Below are 23401 nucleotides of genomic sequence, written 5' to 3'. Positions count from 1 at the left end.
TTTTAAATAAAAGCCTCTCAAGGTCAAAATGGCTCTGACAAATTCCCTTAATGCCTGATTTCACTTTTCTAGACTTGAACTAAAACATACACTTCAGTCCTTAAGATGCATCAAGAGGGTAATTTACGCTGCCCTCAGCAGCCCCAGGTCTAATAACTCCCACAGCCCAACCATGCTCCCCCAGGGCGCTTTCCAGTGGGTTTGGGCCTAAGTGGCAAAGGGTGTCTGCCCTTTGGAATAGACAGCGTGGGGTGGGGACACGGGAAGATTAGAATTCCTGGCCTGGGAACTGCTTAAAAACTGAGCCAGAGTTAAAAATTCATAAAATAAACTTTCTGCAAAACAGGAGAATTTTCTATTCGTAGAAAACATTTTCTGAGACAAGCCCAATAGTACAGTTATCCCTTGGATGATTGGTTCCAGAACCTCCCATGGAGACGGAAGTCTGCAGATGCATAGTGTTCACATGGGCCCTGTGCAATCCTCCTGTATACTTTAAAGCATCTCTAGATGACTTATAATACCTGGTACAGTATAAACAACAAGGGAAAAAAGTCTGCAAAGGTTCTGTTACAGATGATTTTTTTTTTTTTGGTACCAGGATTGAATTCAGGGGCACTTGACTACTGAGCCACATCCCCAGCCCTATTTTATATTTTGTTTAGAGACAGGGTCTCACTGAGTTGCTTAGAACCTCGCTGTTGCTGAGGCTGGCTTTGAACAGGAGATCCTCCCATCTCAGCCTCTGGAGCCGCTGAGATTACAGGCACACGGGGCTGTCATCGGATGATATTTTTTTTTCCAGAATATTTTCTATCTGAGCTTGGTTGAATCATTGGGAGCAGAACCTGTGGCTACAGAAGGATGACCATACTCTTCTCCCTCTTATTCATTTGTTCTTGGCTCCAATGACGTTTGAACCCCACTGAATGAGAACATTAGGCCAAAGTCTAGGTTCTGGCTCCAACAGTTCATTTCACATTTTCACATCTGTTGGGAAGCAGGACTAGGCACAAGGAGTAGAGGGTCCAGAGAGGCACCCAGAGTTAGATACAAGAAGGGACATTAACACCTGCAGCCACATACCCAACTTCTTCTCTTCCTTCTTTCTTCCTATCCTTTCCCTCCCCTCCCCCCTCATTTCCTTCCTTCTTCTTCTCCTTCTCCTTCTCCTTCTTCATGGTGGTGATACTACTAGGGATTGAACCCAGGGATGCTCTATCACTGAGCCACATCCCCAGCCCTTTTTTATCTTCTATTTTGAGACAGGGTCTCATTAAGTTGTTGATACTGACCTCAAACTTGCCATCCTCCTCCTTCAGCCTCCCAAGTCCCTGGGATTACAGGCATGTACCATCACACCCGGGCCACATACTCGATTTCTAAAACAAAAATTATACCTGCTATATATTAAAGCTTTAGAATAGTAATGCTAAAATAAAACCTCAAGAATCAACATCCAAGAAGTTAATCTGTTGTTCCCACTTTCTTTTAGTATGGGATGCATTCCTACAAGGTGCCAGGTACAATTCTCTAATCCTTCCATCAGTCCTACAAAGAGACATTTTATCCCTGAGATCTAGAAGAGGCATCAGGCTCAGTCAGAGACATTTGGCATCTTGTCCAAAGCTAAACAGACTCTGATAGTGGATCCAGGCTCCTAGCTCAGGTCTATTGGTTTCCAAATCCCACCAGTAAGCTCCTCTGTGACTCCACAGAAGGAGCTGACCTGGAGATATTTGTCTAGCACACTCGAGAGTCCACTCAAATCTAAGATGCATTCCACCCAATGACAATGCATTCCACCCAATGGTTCTAATTCAGTTGGACCCAAATCTTTCGTTTTTCTCTTTAATACACTTTTAGCTTCATCAGTATAAAATTGAGACAGATCATAAGAAGAAATTCTGCTTGGGGTTTTCTAAAAAAGAATTGCTGCTCAGAGGGACAGTGGGATATTGAAACAGGTTCCTGTCTCTGGCTGTCCTAGAAGATGGTATAATTTACAAATTAACAAAGCAAAGTGTTTACAGATACCATTACTATTACTCAACCCATTTTTCATGCTAATATATATGGATGTGTAAAGTGCATATAAATCAACTATGAGTGAAATATCTGATTTGAGGAAACAGACTGAATTGTTTTCTTTGTTTCTTTTTTTTTTTTTGGTGCAGGGGATTGAACCGAGGGTCTCCAACCACTGAACCACACACCCAGCCCTTTTGTACATTTCATTTTGAGACAGGGCTCACTGAGTTGCTTAGGGACTCACTAAGTTGCTGCTGGCTTTGAACTTGTGATCCTCTTGCCTCAGTCTCCCGAGCTGGGATTACAGGCACATAGCACTGCGCTGCATGTACCACTGTTTCTGTGTCCCAAGTCCTGTCAGGATTTACCTTCAAGGTAACAGAAGTACAAAGTGTCCTCTTGAGAGAAAAGAACCAGAAATGGTGTAACTTTGCTAGGGAAGGAGAAAAAGTAAATAAGGATAGGAAATGAGTCACAGAAGATCCAAGAAGAAGCCCAGTGACCACTGAAGGAGAGGAGACAAAGACAGCAAAGATCACTCCCGGGTCGACCCCCTTCCCAGACTTCTTCTAAAGAAACTATAAAACCAATGCCACTGTTTCCTTGATAACCTATAATAAAAGGCAGAGTCTCCGGGGCCATTTATCACCTTCCTAAGAGACTGGCTCCTTAAGCACTCACTGGTGTCTAACTCACTGAGCTCTATCCCAAGGGATATAAAATCGAGATGGTTCAAACCAAGCCAATGGTAAAACTTATCTCTCCAACTTTTCTCCCTTCCAAGTCAGTCTAGAAACCCAGTGATCTCAAAAGCCCTATAAGCCTGATTGGTTTGGGAAATGCCAGTTCCCTCTGGACCCAAGAGCCCGGGCACACCACGGGACCTTGAGTGGCATTCCAGAGACCTCCTTGGTTTGCATCCACTTTTCCTGGCTCCCACAGTCACATCTCTCAGATCGCAGCTCCCTGAACCTCAGCGTTCCATGCCCCATTCATAGGGAGGGGCTAAAGGGATATGCCAATCTGAAGGAGTGACAAAGAATCAGGCCACTGTGAAGCCTACCACAGTCGGAAAAGCCACCAACCTCCCACATCAAGGGCCAGAGTCGGGGGATGCCTGCCACTGCAGGGCTGGTGCACAAAAGCAGATGGAAGCCCAGGCTCTGTTGTCCAGACTTGTCGTCTCCAACTTTGCTCCTTCCTCTATTCCTTCCCTTTCAAGCACCTTGACATTTCTTCTTCCTCCCGTTTCTAACCAAACCTTATCTTAAGAAAGGCTCTTTTTCATTCATTTGCATTTTTAAATGAATTTGAAATAAACTCCCATGGGGTCCTACTTAAAATACTCGTTCAATCATTGAAATCCTCCAATCTGAGGAGACCAACGAAGCACATCTTATTCCCATCACAGGCTGAACTCTCCAACTCAGCTGATGGATAGCTAGGAAGGAAGGCAGGAGGTGGCTGAACCTGAACCTCGGGCCTACAGGTGGTTCCTCCTCCTGATTGTACATCATCCACGACGGAGTCAGAAAATACACTAAAAGAAAAACATCATCTTGCAGAGAGAGGGGGAGGAATGGGGTGGGCATGAGCAGGGATAAGATAGATGGCAGGAGGGCTGGGGAGAAGGGACGGCAGGAGCTGGTGAAGTTCCCTGGCAACATCTTTAGAGCCTGAGTAGGCCACACACAGAGTCTTATCTTCTGGGAATCCACCAGCGGACCAGCCACCTCTTAAGGGACATATTATGTGCAAGCGATCGTATTTAATTTTTATTAAACCCCATGACCTTTCCACACCAGCCACCGTTAACCGAACAACTTGGGGATTATGTGAAGGGCAGCTGTCCACAGAGAGGCTGACATCAGACTCTGAGGTGGTGTCAAATGACAGTGGGATCTTGCCGCAGCACAGTGACTCTGTGACCCAAAGCAAGACTCCCTGGGAATGTCTGAGTAAGGCTGCTGACAATGGGGCAGCATAGAATCAAGCAGATACAAGGGGAGGAGGAGCAGGTAGGAGCCACAGGGGAGGGGACCCCATTAGCCAGCAGAAGCTCTGCAGCCGAGGCAAGTGTTGCAAATAACAATTCACAATAGCAAGACTGTGGAACCAACCTAGATGCCCTTCAATAGACGAATGGATAAAAAAAATGTGGCATTTATACACAATGGAGTATTACTCTGCATTAAAAAATGACAAAATCATAGAATTTGCAGGGAAATGGATGGCATTAGAGCAGATTATGCTAAGTGAAGCTAGCCAATCCCTAAAAAACAAATGCCAAATGTCTTCTTTGATATAAGGAGAGTAACTAAGATCAGAGTAGGGACGAAGAGCAGGAGAAGAAGATTAACATTTAACAGGGATGAGAGGTGGGAGGGAAAGGGAGAGAGAAGGGAAATTGCATGGTAATGGAAGGAGACCCTCAGGGTTATACAGTGGAGGGGGTAGAGAGAGAGGAGGGGAGGGGAGGGGAGAGGTGGGGAGGGGGGAGGGTGGAGGATGGGAAAGCACAACAGACACTAGTATGGCAATTTGTAAATCAATGGATGTGTAACTGATGTGATTCTGCAATCTGTGTATGGGGTGAAGGTGGGAGTTCATAACCCACTTGAATCAAAGTGTGGAATATGATATGTCAAGAAATTTGTAATGTTTTGAACAACCCACAATAAAAAATTAAAAAAAAAAAAAACAAGGGCCTAGAGGTGGAGCACTTGCCCAGTGTGTGCAAGGTCTGGGGTATCCCCAGCACCTCATCAAGAAAGAAAGAAATGGCTGTGGCTGTGGCTCGGTGGTAGAGCACTTGCCTGGTATGTGTGAGGCACTGGGTTCCTTTCTTAGCACTGCATATAAATACATAAAATAAAGGTCTTTCAAATATATACGAAAGTTTTTGGAATGCATGAGTCAGTGGATTTGTTTTCAATTGTTTTGCTGGTGTTGCTGCTTACCAGAAATGTGAAAATCTAGTTGCAATCCATACATCATGCTGAGAAGCCAGGTGAACTTTTGTCTCCATCAATGATCACAATTGTGGACTTTCAGGGAGGGAAGGGACTAAGGGGACTTCTTTTCAGCACTTGGGGCTCCCTTGGCAGCAGCTCCCTGACCTCTGCATCCTTGGTTTTTGCTCACTGACCTTGAAGCTCCTTGGGTTCTCCTGTCTCTCACCCAGTAACCCTAGATTCATCTTCCAAAATGACAGACTTGGTCCTACTTTTCTTTCATGAGATATCTTTTGTTAAGACACTTTAAGCCAGGCCTGGTGGTGCCAACTTGTAATCCCAGGGGCTTGGGAGGCCAAGGCAGAAGGATCACAAATGCAAGACCAGCCTGGGCAACATAGCAAGACCATCTCCAAATAAAAAATAAAAATAAAAGACTGGGGATGTAGTTCAGTGGTAGAGTACCCCTAGGGCATTGAATCCCCAATCCTACAAAACAAATAAATGTCTCTTAGGTCTTTTTCTTTAGATTGAATATCTTTTTTATTTGTCTGGATCCTTTCCCCCCAAAATGGGGTTTGGCCTTTTAACCTTCTTGGAAGACTGCTTTGTCAGCAGCTCCCCTATGGTCTGGTGACAGGCCTGGATGGTCTACATCATGGGTTAAGTCATACATAAGAGAGAAGTATGGCTTTCACCTTCCGTATTTTGCATTCTACAGTTCTTCCTGCACAGCTGTAGGGGCCTGTCTCTGACTGCCTGAGCTTCTCTTTTTCATTACATGACTCCTTCCTGCTCTAGAAGAGCAGATTTTCAAAGCCTTCTAAGTCTAGGAAGTTGTGTGCTAACATCTCAAACATGCCTCCGCAGAGGCTGGAACCTGAGAATCACCTGGAAGCTACACTAGATCCTCTGGGAAGTGGACCTGGCCTTCGATGTGTCTAAAAGCTTTAATACAGCCAATTATTATAAGCAACCACCAATGAAAAGAAACCATAAACTTGATCCTCACATTGATTCCACTGACTTTTCTCCTTGAGCCTGAGAATTTTTATTTATTTATTTATTTATTTATTTATTTATTTTGAGCTGGACTAGTTCAACTGAGAGGTTCACTGCAAACAACTTAATGTTATCAAATAACTTGGAGATTAGACCAAGGAAAAGGTGGAATTGACTTAGCAACAACAGAGACCCAATTGAAAGTCACCCTTATTTTGTTTATTTAATTTTGCTATCAGGGATTGAATCCAGGGTTTCTTGATCACTGAGCCACATCCTCAACCCTTTTTAGCTTTTATTTTGAGACAGAGTCTCACTAAGTTGCTTAGGGCCTCTTTAAGTTGCTGAGGCTGGCTTTGAACTTGCAATCTTCCTACCTCGGCCTCCCAAAGCCACTGGGATTACAGGTGTGTGCCACTGAGCCCAGAGAAAGTCAGCTGGCATATAATAGATGCTTTTGGTGTTTATTATATTTGAGTATATGGTCCAACCACACTGAAATCCTTTTTCTTGTAAAATGAAGGTGTTGGTCCAGAAATCCTTAAGGTGCTCTAATTTTCTGATTCAGTTCCAGGAAAGAACTTGCAAATAAAAAATTTAAAAGTTGTATGTCTTGCTCCCTGTATGTAGGCTAAGTGCGTAGGTGAGCCTATGGGTCTCTGGGCCCAGTGAGGCAGCTTGGGTATATCAGCAGAATCTAATCAGACAGTCAAGTTTTTCAACTTGGCTTTGCTAATCTATGCTTCTGTTTCTCAGCTGCCAAATAGAGTTGAGGTGTGGAATCTAAAAATGTTGAACTCACTGATAGCAGTTAGAATGGAGTACAGGAGAGAATGGAGAGTCGTCGATCAAAGCTATGAAATTTCAGATAGACAAGAGGAATATTTTGAGAAATATTGCACATCAGGGTGATTATAGTCAATGATAATGTACTATATATTTCAAATAACTAAGATACCAAATCTCAAACATGGCACCATAAAATATGATAGGTAAAGCAGGTGATGGATATGTTAATAGTCTTGATTCAATCATTCCACACTGTATACACTTATCAAAATATCACAGACCCCATCAATGCATATAATTATAATTTATGAATAAAAACTAGAATTAATTTTAAAATAACATTGACAAATAAATATTCCCCATTTTTAAAATTAACATTTGAAACTGTGAAGAAGTGTGAATGTCAATTCTTTTACCATCTCTTAAGCAGCTTATTCAGTACTGACATATTTATTTTTTAAAAAAAGGAATTATGTGTGGTGGCATGTGTCTGTAATCCCAGCTACCCAGGAAGCTGAGATGGGAGGATCATCAGGAATTCAAGTCTAACCTGGGCAACAGAAGAAGACCCTGTCTCTTAAACCACAACCAAAAAACATACATACCAGGAATCCTATTGAGAGTCACCCAGAAATGTTCATCAGGACTGTAGGTGTCCCTGGACCAGGAGAGCAAGTCCAGTGCTTGCTGGTCTTGGAGAACAAAGTTAGCAAATTCCCTTGTGAGGGCCACATAGGCAGTGCCAAAGTAGATGGTCATATTGTGAGGAGGAGGAGATTTTAATTTCCCTGTTTTGTGCACGTAGGAGTTTTTGCTGTTCAATAATTCTTGGTGGACATACTTAGTCCGTCCAATTGCGTGAGCTGGCGGCAGCACCCCCGGGGTAAGGTTCTTCCCTATAAATCCTTTCAGATACTGAATTATTTCCTTGTTGGTTTTCAGGGGAAAATCTTGCCCACAGGTGTTGAGGACATACTTCCAGGGCACGGCAGAGGCCACCAGGTCCTTCATGCAGTTGATATCCGCCTGGAGCCTGGAAATCCCACCATAGACCACAGGTTCTATCTTAGAAGCCAGAAAAGCATTTGGGAAGCAGCTCAGTAATTGTTTCACCGCATCCTTAAATGCAACTGTTGCCTTCTGGTCCACGTGCACACAGTAGACGTTTTGGGGCATGTAAATGGCCCTGAAGAGCCTCTCAAAAGTGTCAAAGTCTTTGTGGATGGTCAGGGTGAACGCCAGAGGGAAGTCAGCTTCTTCCTGAGAGAGTGTTTCTGTTATATAATGACTCTGAACTCTGTACTCGTAGCAGGTAGATTCACGGAAGGTAGTTTTCAATACAGTCTCTACTGGGTAGAACACCTCCTCCTTCAACATCTGGAGACAGACTTCAGCCAGCATGGAGTTGTTGATGGGGGCAGCCTTCAGAAAGTGCGTGTTCTCCCATAACTTATTGTTGTAAACACATACAAAAACCAGGGCAGTGATAAGAGACACACTAAAAAGACAGTACTTCCAAGAGCCCATCGTTCAGAAGCAGGAAATGAGCAAAACGTCTTTGGAAAATGAGATCAGAGCCTCGATCCAGTTAACTCACGTCTCCTGCGGGCTCCAACCTCATCCTCCTGGTAGACACACTTCTCATCAGCAGCCAACAGTTCTTTTTCTTTTCTTTCTTGCTTTCTTCTTCTTCTTTTTCCCTCTTCCTTCTCTCTTCATTTACAGCTCTGTCGCGTTTTCACTTTTCTTTGACACATTTCTGAAGTAGCTGTTTTGCATCTGCCTTGCCTGCTGGTCCCTTCCTCTGCAAAACCCTCCTCCCAAACCTCCGCCCACTGGGAGCTGCTGTGGCCAGTTGAGAGTACCTGTTCCCACAGTGAGATCACTCATGGGTGAGGTGGCTGTTCTGCAAGTCATCGCTCTAGGACTTCAGACCCGCTTCTTGTCCTAGCCCAAGGCTGGTAACTGTGTCAGCTCCCCAGCTTCCTGTTAATCATTGCATTCAACTGACTGGGTTTGTTTGCTTAAACAGCACTGCCAAGTTAAAAGCCACAGTTGGGAGCATGTGAACACCGCCTGGAGAGAGATTCTGTCAATAAAAAACAACGTGCTTGAAAATAAATTGCTTAACCCCTTCTTTTTTCCACGCAGGCCCCCACCCACCCACCGACCTGGCTGGGTAGTCTGTAAAGCATAGCATATGACAGGCTGTGGAGGCAAATTCTTTCCAGGGTTTAATTTTCTCTGCGACTAGGAAAGGTCCTTAAAAAGACATATTAATTTGCAAGCCGACCTCACATCTCGCTTACCACCCAAAGTGACTGGGGGCATTCTGTTGAATAAAGGCTAATTTGTCTCAAACATAAAAATTCCAAAAGTACTAGCAAAATTGCACAGAGGTTAAAGTTAGGCAAATGGGAAGTTCAATTCACCCTTGCCTCAGTAGGATGCAGAACAAGCCTGATGATTGGAGAAGTAGGAGAGAGGTAGAGTCCTATACTTTCCAGAACTTAAGGAGAGAAGCTCTCAGGTTTAGATTTATAAGCCCTTGATTTTTTTTGGTACTGGGGATTAAACCCAAGAGGCTTTTACCACTGAGTTACACTTATAGCTCTTTATTTTTTTTTTAATTTTGAGACAAGGCCTCACTAAGTTGCTGAAATTGACCTTGAACTTGTGATTCTCGCTGTCTCAGCCTTCTGAGTCACTAGAATTTCAGGGCTGTGTCACCACATCCGACTCAGATTTATAAACACTTTAAAAAGCATTTCCTTACATATAAAAGATAAGGATATTTTTACCACTCTAGATCAATCATGAGAATAGACACAGATAACATATAAAAAGAGTTCCTCACAGTGCTGGAAAACAGGTGAGGCTGGGAAAGAGGCAAAATAGTATAAGAGCTGACAAGAAACCCATTTACACACAGTCATGCGACACACGCACGCACACACACACACACAGCCTGCTCCACACTTCTACTTCAAGAAAATGACACAATGACTGCTTCTGCCTTTGAAATCATCTTGCCCCTCCCTTGCGCCTTTCTCTGTGAGCCCATGACATTTAGGATCCACTGATGAGTTCTGTGTTAGTTGGTAGCCAGCTGTGAATAAGGGCATTCCTCATCTGTTCCTAGCTCCTAGCGTCGTCTACAGAGTAAACCATCAAATATTTATCGATTTTTATCCTTAAGCTTTCATTTATCCATTTCCTTGATCACATTAGGGTGAGACTCCTGATAATAATTTCTAAGAGATGAGTCACCATGTACCTATTTTTTTTCCTAATACATCTTCTTAATTTTAAAGATAATATAAAATTATAGTTTGCAAATGTCTTCACATCCTGTACTTTCATTTACCCCTTGCCCATAGACAACACATTTTGATTTTATTAAGAACACAGCGGGGACTGGGGATAGAGCTCAGTTGGTAGAGTGCTTGCCTCGCATGCACAAAGCCCTGGGTTCAATTCCCAGCACCACAGAACATAGGGGCCAGGCATAGTGGTGCAAGCCTGGAATCCCAGTGACTCAAGAGGTTGAGGCAGGATGATGACAAGTCCAAGGCCAGCTTGGGCAACTTAACGAAACCCTGTCTCAAAAAAAAAAGGGAGCTTGGGATATAGGTCAGTGCTGAAGTGCCCCTGCGTTCAATCACCAACAGTAGAAAGAGAGAGAGAAAAAAAAAATGGAAGAAGAATAGCGCACAGGGGTGGGGTGGGGGGTGGGTAGAGCACATGCTTAGCATGTGCAAGGCCCTGGGTTTAATTCCAAGTGTGCACATGTGCACATACACCCACAACATAGAGGAAGATGCAAATTTATAAGCTGCTTTTAAAATTTGAGATTATAGCCTAACATTGTCCCTAGACCTGTTGGGCCTTCATTAGACATTGTCTCCACAATGAATACTTTTGAACCTAAGAGTTGAATGATTGTTTTTTATTTCTTCACTCCCAGATGAAAGCTAACGCATTAATGAGACAGTTGCCAAGTGTAGTTCACATGCATCAGGAGCGCAGGAAACGATGCCAAGAAAGGATGCAGGGAGAATTCTCCAGAACTCAGTCTTCAGCTGTTTTGGGAGTCACATTCTACAGCATGATTCAGCGGTTCACAATCTTGTCTACACAGTCCAAACAGGATTCAATCAACCTGAATTTCTCTCCTTCAGTCTAAAATCCTTTAGAATGAATCACTTCTTCCACACAAAAGCAATCTTTTTGGAAATGGCTAAAATCATCTAATTTGTATTTAATTTTTAATATCCCTGTAGGTAGGCACTGTCCACATCAAATGCATTTGGCTGTCGGGATGCTTAAATGAAGATGTCAGTGCCTAATTATGCCTGTCTGAAAGAGTCAAGTCATTTTTAGTCTTTCTCCTAATTTATCCAGACAATGACATCAGCTCTCCCTTTGTTTATTTTGGCTGTCATCTTGTTCTTGGCCCAGTTCTAGCTCTCCAGATACCGCAGGCATAAATGCATCTTGAATCTTTTGCCTGCTTCTTGAATTTAGACCCATGGATGCTTGGATTTCATGCTTTGCTGAAGTAGATTCTTGTACCTCCCCTGAAAAACTGCAAGGGTCCTCTGACTTCCAGCTTTGGAAACATTTACATTTATTTAAAATAGCATCTTTGACAATGCTAGACCTTTTCAAAAGCACACGTATGAACCTGTTTTCTTTTTTGTCAGTTTGGTGCTCTCTGATGTTCTTTCTCTTGCCGGTCACATGGGAGAGGCTGGTTCTCCTGAACCTCCTTCTTTCCTGATGCCCTTTTGTAATCTACCACTACTATCCTTCTAAATTCTGGACTCTATGTTCTTGCATTTGGGTAAAATGACAGGAGGGGATGGCAGTGAAGGACCAAAAAGAAGAGAGATGGCTCATCTTGGTTTGAATATTAGATCAAAATTAATTCCCTAAATTCCATGTTGGAGGCAGTGATAAGATAAGATGTAGAGTTTTAAGAAAATGGGAACCAGGATCAACCTGCAGAGTATGCATTTATATCCCAGAGGTAAGTCTGCAATTGGTTATATCTCCAAGAAGGCATACTCATAAGTTCTTATTCTAGAATGTAAACCAATTTTTCTTGCACTAAGATAATGTCAATCGATGTTTTTAGAAGAGCTTCATTGCACCCTACTTCTTATACTTATTCATGAGCCAAAAGATGCCCAAAGTAGTTTTCACATGTTCATTTTATCACGACACCATCTTTGTGCCCAAGTTAGAAGCCAAAGAAGCTAATGGAAACTTTCTCAGTGACTGGGAAGATCTGGTGACATCCCAAACAGAGGACGGCTTGGATTAAATTGCTTTTTTAAATCTCAAGAGTGTTGATATTTTGATTTTTTTCATGACCCCAGTTGTTTTCCTACTCTTCCCTCTCTCTCTGTCTCTCTCTCCTCTTTTTCTACTTATATATGGATGGATGGATGTTACATTCAGTACCCTGATTTACCCTCATGGATGTTTCTTTTCAACCACAGAACATGGCCTGAGGGTACAGGGTTTAAAATAGCCAGGTAGCATGGATAAAAAGATCTCTGGGGAGGCTGAGGCTGAAATTTGAGAATTCAGAGCCAGGCCTCAGCAACTTAGCAAGGCCCTGAGCAACTCAGTGAGACCCTGACTCTAAGTAAAATATATAAAGGGCTGGGGATGTGGCTTAGTTGGTTAAGCACCCCTGGGCTCAATCCCAGTTTTAAAAAAAAAAAAAATCCCTGGGTTATGTGTCAGAAAGTCTCTGGGAGAACCAAGAGAATTCTTGAGAGACTTGGAGCCTTTGAAGACCCCTCTGATCCATACCTCTTGGTTTCCTTTTGGCTGCATTTAAGGAAACCATCCCCATGGGTCTCACAGACAGGTGAGGACTCTACAGTTAATTGAAAACCTCCAGCACCCAACTTTGGCCTCCTCGGTAGCTGGTCATCCATACCTTTGCATCTGAGGGTTTTTTTTTTTTCCCTCCTTTAGAAAGCCAGGGCCTTGTTCATGCCAGGCAAGTGCTCTACCGAGCTATATCTGCAACCCCAGAGTCTTAGTTTTGCAACTCTGAAGTCAAGACAAAAATCAGTCTCCTGGAGGTGTTGAGAAGATTCTGGAGGTAATAAACGTACAACACTAAGCTCAGTGATGTCACAGCTAATTTCAGACCCTGAGAGAACGCCATGGGGAAGGAAAAGGTGTGAAGTTTGCAATAGCTTAACTGAAAACAGCCCAGAAGCCGGTTAGTAAGGAAGTGGATGAGAAAGCTGGTCTTTTCAAGCTCAATTAAATATCTCTGAGGCAACCTGAGGTTGAGGTCAGAAGCTAAAAGACTAAGGGAACTGCAGGGCTAGTTAGAGTCCCATAGCTGTGTTTGCACATAAAAAGGTACCTGGAAACCAAGGCTTTTAATACCAAGTGCAAAGGGAAGTGTCTAAGCCAAAGAAACACAGTGTAGATTTTTCTCTGCAGAAAGTCATCCTCAAGTTTGATTTGAGTATATTTTACAGGTTGGGTATTATGGGGAGAACAAGGGCCCAACCCCAGTGCAAAGTTGATTCCCTCCCTTTATAATAGATTTCTGTTCTTTCCTTCTTTCTCTTTTCTTTCTTTATTTGTCTTCCTTCCTCCCTCCTTTTTTCCCCTTTCTTTCTGTATGGGGGATTGAACCCAGGGATTCTTAGCCACTGAGCTATTTCCCCAGCCCTTTTTATTTTTTTATTTTATTTTGAGACCAGATTTTGCTTAAGGGTTTGCTAAATTGCTGAGACTGACCTCAAACTTGTGATACTCCTGCCTCAACCTCCTAAGTTGCTGGGTTTACAGGTATTCACCACCATGTTCCGGCTTCCTTCCTTCCTTTTATATCCCAGAAAGTCCTTAATGTGATTGTGAAGTTACAGGAGTGAGAGAGCACAGAGACAGGTAGCTTTCTCCTCCAGGAAAGATGGTGAGCTTCTGACCATTAGCAATATCATTAAGAAAGAGTGCAGCCCCCCTTCTTCCAATCACAGTACATGGTTCCATCAGTACTGAGTGCAAAAACACGAATCCTCCTGCTGTAGAGTCCCCAGGCCCTAGGATTGCAGTCTCCCCATTTCTTCCTCAAGGCCACAGTCTACAAGGAACTGACTATTGTCTGCAATCTGGCCCATGAGTCAGCAGGTGGGGAGAGATCTTCCTTATAAGTGATAACTGTCCAAAGGCCCCAGGCAAATAATAAGGAAAGAAAAAAAAAAAAAAGCTTAATTCTGACAAAACCTGAATTTACATAGTGGATCTGTCTTTAATATCAGAAGAATGGATTTCCATAGACTTGCAATACTACTCAACTACTTTTCTACATGGTCCAAGGCTTCATTTTAGGTTTTTTCCTATTACCAAATGAAGTTCATACCTCATTCACTGGAATAGTTTGGTGACTAATTAAGTAAAGTACATTTTAAAGTCCAAATAGTACCAACATCTTTTAGATTCTAGAAACATTTCCCTTTGCCTGAAGAGAACCAAGAAATATAACATAACCCAGTAAGTTAGAGATGAGCATAACTAAGATAAATATGGGGACTAATGACTTAACAAAATAGATGAAAAAATCACAGCGCCTTGTAGGCACATCACATCATAAAGCAACATATACACATGCTCTTCTCTCTCTCTTTTTTTTTAATAAAATGTAATTTTATTTTATGTTACTCTGCTGTTACATAGGGCATAACATTTTCACAAGGCTATTTTGGGACTACAGTCAATGATTAGCAACACATAATAGTGGTCCAACTCTCTAAAGAACAATCACTAGACAAACTGGACACCCTCTCACATGTGCACAAGTCTGCATGGAAAAGTACTATAGTTTTAGACTTGGACTTGTGTACTTTTATTTCCCCTTTCTAGTGTACTAAGAAATGACATGCACTTTTAATTTGCCAAAATCAATGCTTGTATTCTGGCAGCAACATGCTACTTCTATTACATAGTAAAGTGAATACCAGAACTACAAAGGCAGGAGGTGTAAGTGAATTTTTTTGGGAAGGGAAGTTGTCAACTTTAAACTGCAACAAATGATGAGTGAATAAGAAAACTCCTTGTGATCACAGATGGACATGTGTCGCGACCCCTCGCCGGCAAGGGAAAACACGACACAGGATTCTTCTTTCAGCAGTTTATTCAGGCCTTGATTCAAGTATCATCTTCTAGTGACCCCCCGCAGAGCGCCCAAGCACAGCCTAATAAAGCCTCCCTCGTACCAATCCCAAGCTGCCACGTGGACCTTTCTCATAGGGTGGGAAGGGATTGCGTGCCAATTCTCCATATTAGGAGTTGTTTATCACAGGCCACAGTGGAAGCCGGCGCCATCTTCTAATGGCGGCCACGGTCTAATTAGAACGGCTCACCACAGACATGACCTCCACAACATGGGATATAGGAGGCATTTCAATTTGTGACCCCTCCCCCCCCCCAAGCCAGGAAATATCAAGTGCTCTCCCATTCCATCCAATACTTCTGGATTCCCACTAAAAAGGAATACAGTAAGAGTATAGAAAGGTTGCTTACTGAAAGGAAACCCTCAAAGAAGAATAAAGAAGGGAATGTAGAAAGTAAGAAGTCATGTAGAACACTCTTTAAATTGCAATTAACTACATTTTCTTATCTTCACAGTAATACAAAACACAGTCACTGGTAGAACTGGTTCAGATTACTTAAACACCAGATACATTTTTAGTCCTCTACTAAGTGTTTGGAATTTCTTATGTTTCTATGAAATGAAGCTATTAATACTTTTCTACAGCAGTAACTGCACACCAGGAAGGCCAAGACAAACACAAATCAAGGAATGGAGTTTTCCCAAAGCTGCAGTGTGAAAAGACTATAAACAGTTGATTCCATACGCATGAATGGGTTTCTTTGCAGTAGGAAATCCAAGTGGAATAGGGAATGGAGATGTGTAAAAAGGTTTCTTGAGGGAAGAAGGATGACATCTTGTTTGCATTTAGTTTTCAGCCCCTTCTGCTGCATCACATTCTTTTCCTCACTGTCTGATGTCCATAATGTTAAGTTGTCTCTAAGCAATGCATGATGAGGGTGCTGTCCTTGTATGCCTCTTCATTCAGTGCATCAAGTTCTGCAATGGCCTCATCAAAAGCCGTTTTAGCCAGTGTGCAGGCAAGCTCTGGGTTATTAAGGATCTCATAGTAAAATATAGAAAAGTTAAGAGCCAGCCCCAGGCGGATTGGATGTGTGGGTTGCATCTCTTTCTTGCTTATATCAAATGCCTCTTGGTAAGCTCCTTACGTGCAACTTCAGCAAGGTACCAGAAGTAACCTCCTTTCATTTTCAGATAGAAGACCTTACTCTCTGGATTAGTTGCATTGCCTATTAAATACTTATCCAACAATTCCAGGACCGTGGTGCAGATGGACCTCAGCTCGACTCCACTTTCTCCCGATAGTCCTTAATCAGCTGCAACTTCTTGTCGGACATGTCCGTCTTCTGCTCGATGCTTGAGATGACCCTCCAGGCAGACCTGCAGCCCCCCGACCACGTTCTTGTAGGCCACCAAGAGCAGGTTGAGCTCCTTGTTGGACATGGAGTCCCACCACTTTGATCTGCTTTGGCTTTTACACATGCTCTTCTTTAAGAACTTTTAGAAACAGAATGCCCCTTTCGCAACCAAGTGATTCATTTATTCTTTCAAATTTTTTTTTTTTTTGAGTACTCTGTTCGTGCCAGGCACTGTGCTAGGTTTGGGGAATATGAAACTTAAGTGTAGCCAATTGGATCTTAACAGGATTAAACCCAGGTGACCCCAGGAAGACTCCATTTCCTCCCTCTAAGTAGCTTTCCAGTAAGTTAGTCTCCGCAGAGCTCTCCGGTTCCCAGGAGGATAAAATTGCCCGGAAGCATTTCACAGGAACAATCTAGGCCTCTTTAAGGTGAAGTCTGTTTAAACGCAATGTTTATAAGTAGAACAATACAAGCTGGAATGTGGAAGGGCAAAGGTCTTTTTGCCTTCAAAGATCTGTCCTGAGTCCAAAACAGTCTCTGTCCTGGGGAACAGATTCCTCCAACACCCTAGAGAACCTTCCCTACAGAATCCTGGAGGGCTTTGAGGGCAGCTTCAGACAAGGGACAGGAAGAAACTGCTCGGGGAGGTTATTGGCCTGGAAGTGCCTGTAGCTCCATTGGGGCCCTCCAAAATAGGGCTCAGGAGAATTATTCTCTTTTCTTGGGACTACCTTTCAATTTACCTACTCAGAGGATGTCTTTTCCAGACAGGGAATCCAAAAGTTCTGCTTTATAGATCCCTCATACTTACGGTTCTGCCCATAAATTTAGTTCCTGGCAGGAAATCCTATTGCATCTGGATTGAGATCCAGAGTGACTCATTAGTGTGTTTCACTCAAATGCTTCCGCCCTGGGGAAGGGAAAAATCCCAAGGTGGCAGCAGAATTGAGTAGAAAATGCCCTGGGCTAGGAGTAGGGAGGCAGGTTTTCATGTCAGTACTGCAAATTATATACCTTGAGCAAGTTGCTTCCTCTTTCTAAACCTTGGTTTCTCCCTAAGCAAGGCAAACAGGCTTTTTTACCTGCCCTTCTAGGGATGAAACCGTTCCTGAATTTAGGGAACAAAGCTATATGCAATTGTGAATTGATCCATGTCACTCTCTTTCCCCAGAAAGGCTGGAGTTTGAAGCAGCTAATGAAATTCAATGGGATAAAGTATTTTTGCAGACAGTCAAGGGCCAATATAAACCAAAGGTATAGCAAAATCATCAGTTCTCTCTCTCTCTCATCCCTCTACCCCCTCTCCTATCTATTATGGACTGAACCCAGCGCCTTGCACATGCTAGACAAGCACTCTTATCACTATATTCTCAGACCTTATTAAATTATATTTTTTGGGAAACAGTATCACTCAATTGCTTAGGCTGATCTTGAACTTGCAATCCTCTTCCTCAGCCTCCTGAGTAGCTGGGATATCAGGTGTGCGCCAATGTTTTCAGCTGCAAATCACCAATTCACTTGAAATATCGAAAGAAACTCAATTGTCTTAACAGAGGAATGTTGAGATTATGATAAATTATTTTCTTCTGTAATTCTTTTTTAAATTTTCCATATTTTCTAAAATAGTCACAAATTATTTTTCTTAAACAACCATAGTAGTGTAATAGAAATAAAAAAAAAACTTGCTTATTCTTAGCCATCTATCAAAAACAAAAGAGGAGTTGGTTTTTAGATAAACCTGTTGCAAGGAATTGCACTCTGTATTAGCCAGGGTCTTCCAGAAGAACAGAACCAACACCACATATATGAAGGTATGATTAGAAACAGGGGATTAATTAGATTGGCTCAGACATCCAGAAGCTGGATAGTCCCCAGTGGCTGTCTACAGGCTGCAGAGTTGGAGGTACAAGTAGCTGCTCAGTGCAAGATGCTTGAGCCTCAGAACAGGAGGGACCAAGGACGCAACCCCAGTTCAGGACCAAAGGCCTGGAAACTCCCAGCAGAGTCTCCTGTCTGCTTTGGGACAGTGAAGGAGCTGGAGTCTGAAGTCCCTGGGAGGTCACAGCAGCAATCCCAGCACCCGCTCAAGAAGAGCTGAGTTTGCTTCTGTGGCTGCTTCTTCCTTCCACCTCCTTGTTCCATCCAGGACCCCAACCTATTGGACTGTGCTGCCCACATTTAGGGTGGGTGTCCCCCTTCGTTTGTTGTCCCACAAGTGAATCATTTCTAGAAACACCCTCATAGACATGCCCAGAAGCCACTCAATCTTAGGCATCACTTAATCAAATCAAGTTGACAATACACACACACGCACACACACACACACAGAGAGAGAGAGAGAGAGAGAGAGAGAGAGAAGAAAAGAGAAAAAGAAAACAATAAAAGAAGAAAGAAAAACAATCTTTATACTGCACTGCATGTGTTGAGTGTAGACAATTCAACTTCCCCATTAGCAAGCCTCGAAATTTCTTTATGGCTCTGCATTCTGTGCCTTTCACAAAAGTATGAAAAATAGACCGTACTCTAGGAATTTTGTTGGAGAGGTAAATAAAAAGCTTCATATGATTCTAGACCTCTTACCAACTAAGCAATAAAATCATCTAATATCCATGGTTGTATATATCAGCGTTTCACAAACCCAGAGTTTGGAACTGGAGCTGGAGAGGGGAGGGAAGCCATTGAGAAGATTCAGGGTTGAGCTCATGCAAACAGCCAGTTAAATCAGCCAAGCAGAAGCTGGTTTTCCCTTGGCAATTACCTAATTATTTCACAATTTTGTCACACTCACTCAAATGACCTCACTTCTTCCCAGCTTTTCGTATTCTTTTCTAGACCATTCTTTTCTCTCCATACCCCGGTGCTGTCTTCCATTAGCTGACCGGACTGCTCTGCTCTATCAGTCAAAATAGAACATTTCAATCCCATGCCCACCATGCAGGAATCTGGCAATCTGCAAAAACAAAAAAAAAAAAAAAAAGAAAAAAATAGCAAAAATGGGCTAATATGCACTTAAAAGTATTCGCCTTCAATAAATTATACACAAAAACATGAGTGTAGCTATTTCTCTGTTTAGTTCAAGCAGCTCTTAAGAAGAATACCTGATGCTAGCATTTGGTATGCTGGTGGACTATGGAAAATTAGAACATATTTTAGAAAGCAGTTTGGTCCTATGTATAAAGAACTTAAAATGTTTGTATCATTCCATCCGGTAGGTTTTGATTCAAAGGAAATAACATGAAAGTGTAGGAAACCTTTATGTGAAAAGATGTTTATTTTGGATGCTATTTAGCCTTGACTACAATAGCATTTTAGCCAGTGCAGACCCAGGAAGGAATCTTCAATCGCTGGTCAGCAAATGCTGATACATCCATACCAAGAACAAGAATGCAGTCATTTTGTATTTTTCAGTCATGAAGGGAACTTATTATGATACCTTGCTCAGTGAAAGTAACAGGACATAAAATTACCTCATCTACAGTGTAACCAAACTACATCAGGCAATGAAAGAGGATGTTAAATAATGCAAACACGTTAACAGCCATCCCTTCTCAGTTTGCATAATGTGCAGGTTTTACTTTATTGTTTAGGTCTTTCTCTCTTTCTACATTTCCTGCAACAAGATTGAATTTTATACTAAGAAAAACTAACTTAAAAATTTCTGTCCACCTATAATTCCTACAGGGTTTTCAAATTTTACATGAAGGCCTTAAATATTTACACCAGGCCTTAAATATTCTTGTCAGCTTGGACTCAGAGGGTTTCCATTTACCAAGCAAAGTGAGGTGACCATGTGGCCATAGCCCACCTAGCAGACCATTCACCTGGCTGACAGTTTGGAAGCTTTGGACAATTTTTTTTTTTTTTTTTTTTTTGTGGAAGGACCCAGGGCCTTCTACCAGGCAAGTACTGTCACTGACCTACTTCTCCAGCCCTGAATTCTTGAAATTCTTTTTTTGGGGGGTGGGGGGGAGTATCAAGGATTGAACTCAGGGGCACTCAACCACTGAGCCATGTCCCCAGCCTTATTTTGTATTTTATTTAGAGATGGGGTTTCACTGAGTTGCTTAGCGCCTCTGTTTTGCTAAGGCTGGCTTTGAACTCTCTATCCTCTTGCCTCAGCCTCCTGTGCTGCTGGGATTACAGGTGTGCACCACTGCTCCTGGCTTGAATTCTTGATGGCATTTAATTTTTTTTTTTTAATTTAGAGAGTTTTGCCTTATTTCCATTATTCTTTTAAATTTTTGTGGACATTTTTAGATCTCAAATTTTTCAAATAATTTCGAATAACTCAAATTCCCACAAAATGAGACCATAATAAATACTCCACACCAAAGATGCTGATCTCCTAAACAACACACTATCATTGCTTCTGGGGCTGTGACGCAATGGTGGAAGTACTTGCCTAGCATGCATGAGGTCCTGGGTTTGATCCCCAGGCTTCCCTGATCCTCCCCATCCCCCCCAAAAGAGAAAAAACTTTGGGGCGTCATATCAAAGATATGGGACATACAATATTAGGAGAAATTTAATCAGCATGTTCTCTAAGCAAACAGCATATTTAGGGATATGTGAAAAGTAGAATTTATTTTATATTACTTCATTGAAATCTCCAGGGTGTGCATAAAATCTGGAATTACAGTGCATACACATAATGTTGTCAAAGGTATTTTCAGTGTGTAAAACACACACACGCCTGCAGCCCCTCCACCCCACCCTGCCAAAAGATGCTAAATTTATCAAGAAGAAAATTCAAATTTCACATACTTGGAATCCGGTTTAGTGTCACCCAGAAATGTTCATCCGGAGAATAGGTGTCCCTTGACCACTCAAGTAAATCAATGGGCCTCTGGTCTTTAAGAACAAAATGAGCAAATTCCCTTGTAAGGGCCACATAGGTGGTGCCAAAGAAAACGGTCACGTCACATGGGAGAGGGGTTTTTCTCCTCCAAGTTCACAGCATGAAGGAAAACAAAGGGTACCACTGCTCCAGGTTCTTCTGATGATACGGGGAGGAGGCAGCACCCTGGGGTAATGCTCTTCCTTTTAAACCTTTCAGATACTGAACTATTTCCTTTGTTGGTTTTCAGAGGGAAATCTGGCCGCAGGTGTTGAGGACAGACTTCCAGGGGACCTTGGAGGCCACCAGGTCCTTCATGCAGCTGAGATCCGCCTGGAGCCTGGAAATCCCATCATAAACCACAGAAGCCACAAAGGCATTTGGGAACAGCTCAGTAGCTTTCCCAAGGCCTCTTTCAAGAAAGCTGGGGACTTCTCATCCATGAGGACCCAGAAGACATTTTGAGGAGCAGAAATCACCCCGAAGAGTCTTTTCAAATGTGGCAAAGTCTTTGTGAACCACCATGGCAGGCACCAAAAGGAACTGGGCCTTGTCTTTGGATGGGGGTTCCATTGGGTAGTAGGTTTGGGATCAAATAGTGCTGGCAACTGGTATTTCTCAATGGTGTCACTGGTATATTTTCACCCAAGAATAAAATTTTTTTTCCTGTTTCCAAATTCAGCGAGGACTGAAGCACTTGAGATTTCCCTTACTTGCAGTCTATTTTTGTGGGACGAAATTACTGGTTGAGAGGAATAAAAAATTACCGACAGAGCCATAATAAACCCCGTGACAAACCCAAAAGCCTTCCAAGTCCTGTTCCTTGTTCTGTCACTCATCCAACTGTTGCTGAGGTTGGTCTGCAGGTCACTGCCCAGGCTGTGAGGAATTCGCTCTGACTTCTTATTTTCAGCAGGAAGAGAAATGTGACTGCTCATTTAGGAGGAGGGGATCAACTCTAAGCCTGTAGCTTTTCCCTGAATTTGAAGGAAATGGGTAAATCTGAGAACATGGGCCACTGGGACCAACTGACTAACCGAACGACAACTGAGCACCTTTGGGCTCTTGCAGTCTAGGTCGCCTTCACATCAGAGAGGGCCACCGCTGCAACCAAGGTGGGCTTGCCACGGGGACTTAGGGTGGAATGTGTGCCCACCCTGCTGTCCTTTTCCCGTGGAGAGGGCCACCATCCCAGTCACTGAGGTCATTCTTCAGTTTCAGGCAGTCACAGTTGTCCTGAGGCAGGTGACCATTGCCATAGCAGAGCTCCCTAGCAGGGATCAAGAATCGATCGGTAGCATGTCCAGGCTGGAGGGAACCTGCAGATTCTTCACACTGACTCATTCCCTTCCCAAACCAGGAAGCCTGGAAATGAACTGTTAGAGTCTATAAACAAGTCAGGATGGCGCCTGGCATTTTGCCAGAGAAATGTTGGAGTCTGTAAATAAGTCAGGATGGCGCCTGGCATTTTGCCAGAGAAATGTTGGAGTCTGTAAACAAGTCTGGATGGCGCCTGGCATTTTGCCAGAGAAATGTTGGAGTCTGTAAACAAGTCTGGATGGCGCCTGGCATTTTGCCAGAGAAATGTTGGAGTCTGTAAACAAGTCTGGATGGCGCCTGGCAAAATGCCAGAGGGAGTGGTTTGTGAAGTAACGCCAGCGAGCCAGTAAGTGTGGAGATTCCTTATTGGTTGACTGCTGTATCTAGTTTATGCTAATTAGATAAGCTGTGTGGAATGTATAAATACTGCTCCTGTCCTGCAATAAACGGCTCCCACTCCTGCTGTATCAACATATACAAGTTGTTCGTCACCCCCCGGTTATTTTGCTGCAGCCGGACTGTGGCAATGAACTACAGCTAATATGCTATCACACCTCCTCCGTATTCTGATTGACGGCCTTTTAGATCAGGAGCGACTTTATACTCACTTTGCATGCAAGGAAATTGAAGCTCAAAGATACGCCAACTTGCCTGAGATGTGCTGATGACTCAAGTTTAACCTCTCTGATCTCACAGAACTTCTACCTGGAATATTCCCTCCCTCTCCCTTTCCTTGATGAGGTCTTTTTTTTTTTTTTTTAATCTTTCACGACCTGGTGTGAAGTGGCTTCCCTGGTGACCCTCCCAAGTCTGGGTTGGGAGCCCTTCGACCTTTCCATAATGACAGATCTGTTAGTTCTTCCATTAACACAAGGAGCCCTCTTGCTCTCCACCAATCATGGTATTTTTAGCATCTCACTTATGGTAGGCACTCGTCATTCTTCTTTTCCTCTGT

At 42.9% G+C, this 23401-nt stretch overlaps 1 protein-coding gene and 2 pseudogenes across 1 annotated transcript in view; all 3 read right to left on the bottom strand.

Annotated features, from left to right (window-relative positions):
• The window catches only part of LOC124098564 (N-acetyllactosaminide beta-1,6-N-acetylglucosaminyl-transferase), an 85073-nt gene extending 76302 nt beyond the window's left edge, over positions 1-8771 (bottom strand). The window contains exon 1 of the mRNA XM_046453417.2: positions 7382-8771. Within this exon, the coding sequence (XP_046309373.1) occupies positions 7382-8303 (922 nt within the window). The 5' untranslated portion in view covers positions 8304-8771. The remainder of the gene's footprint in view (positions 1-7381) is intronic.
• A 6878-nt stretch (positions 8772-15649) lies between these two features.
• Positions 15650-16371, bottom strand: LOC124098638 (14-3-3 protein theta-like; annotated as a pseudogene).
• A 4674-nt stretch (positions 16372-21045) lies between these two features.
• LOC124098541 (N-acetyllactosaminide beta-1,6-N-acetylglucosaminyl-transferase-like) lies at positions 21046-21711 on the bottom strand (annotated as a pseudogene).
• Positions 21712-23401: the final 1690 nt, after the last annotated feature.

The sequence above is a fragment of the Marmota monax genome, unplaced genomic scaffold (assembly GCF_021218885.2).
Source record: "Marmota monax isolate L192 unplaced genomic scaffold, Marmota_monax_Labrador192_F-V1.1 WCK01_AAM20220418_F8-fsc00029, whole genome shotgun sequence".
Classification (NCBI taxonomy): domain Eukaryota; kingdom Metazoa; phylum Chordata; class Mammalia; order Rodentia; family Sciuridae; genus Marmota; species Marmota monax.
The sequence above is the reverse complement of the archived record's forward strand: the minus strand, read 5'-3'. Positions and strand labels throughout refer to the sequence as shown.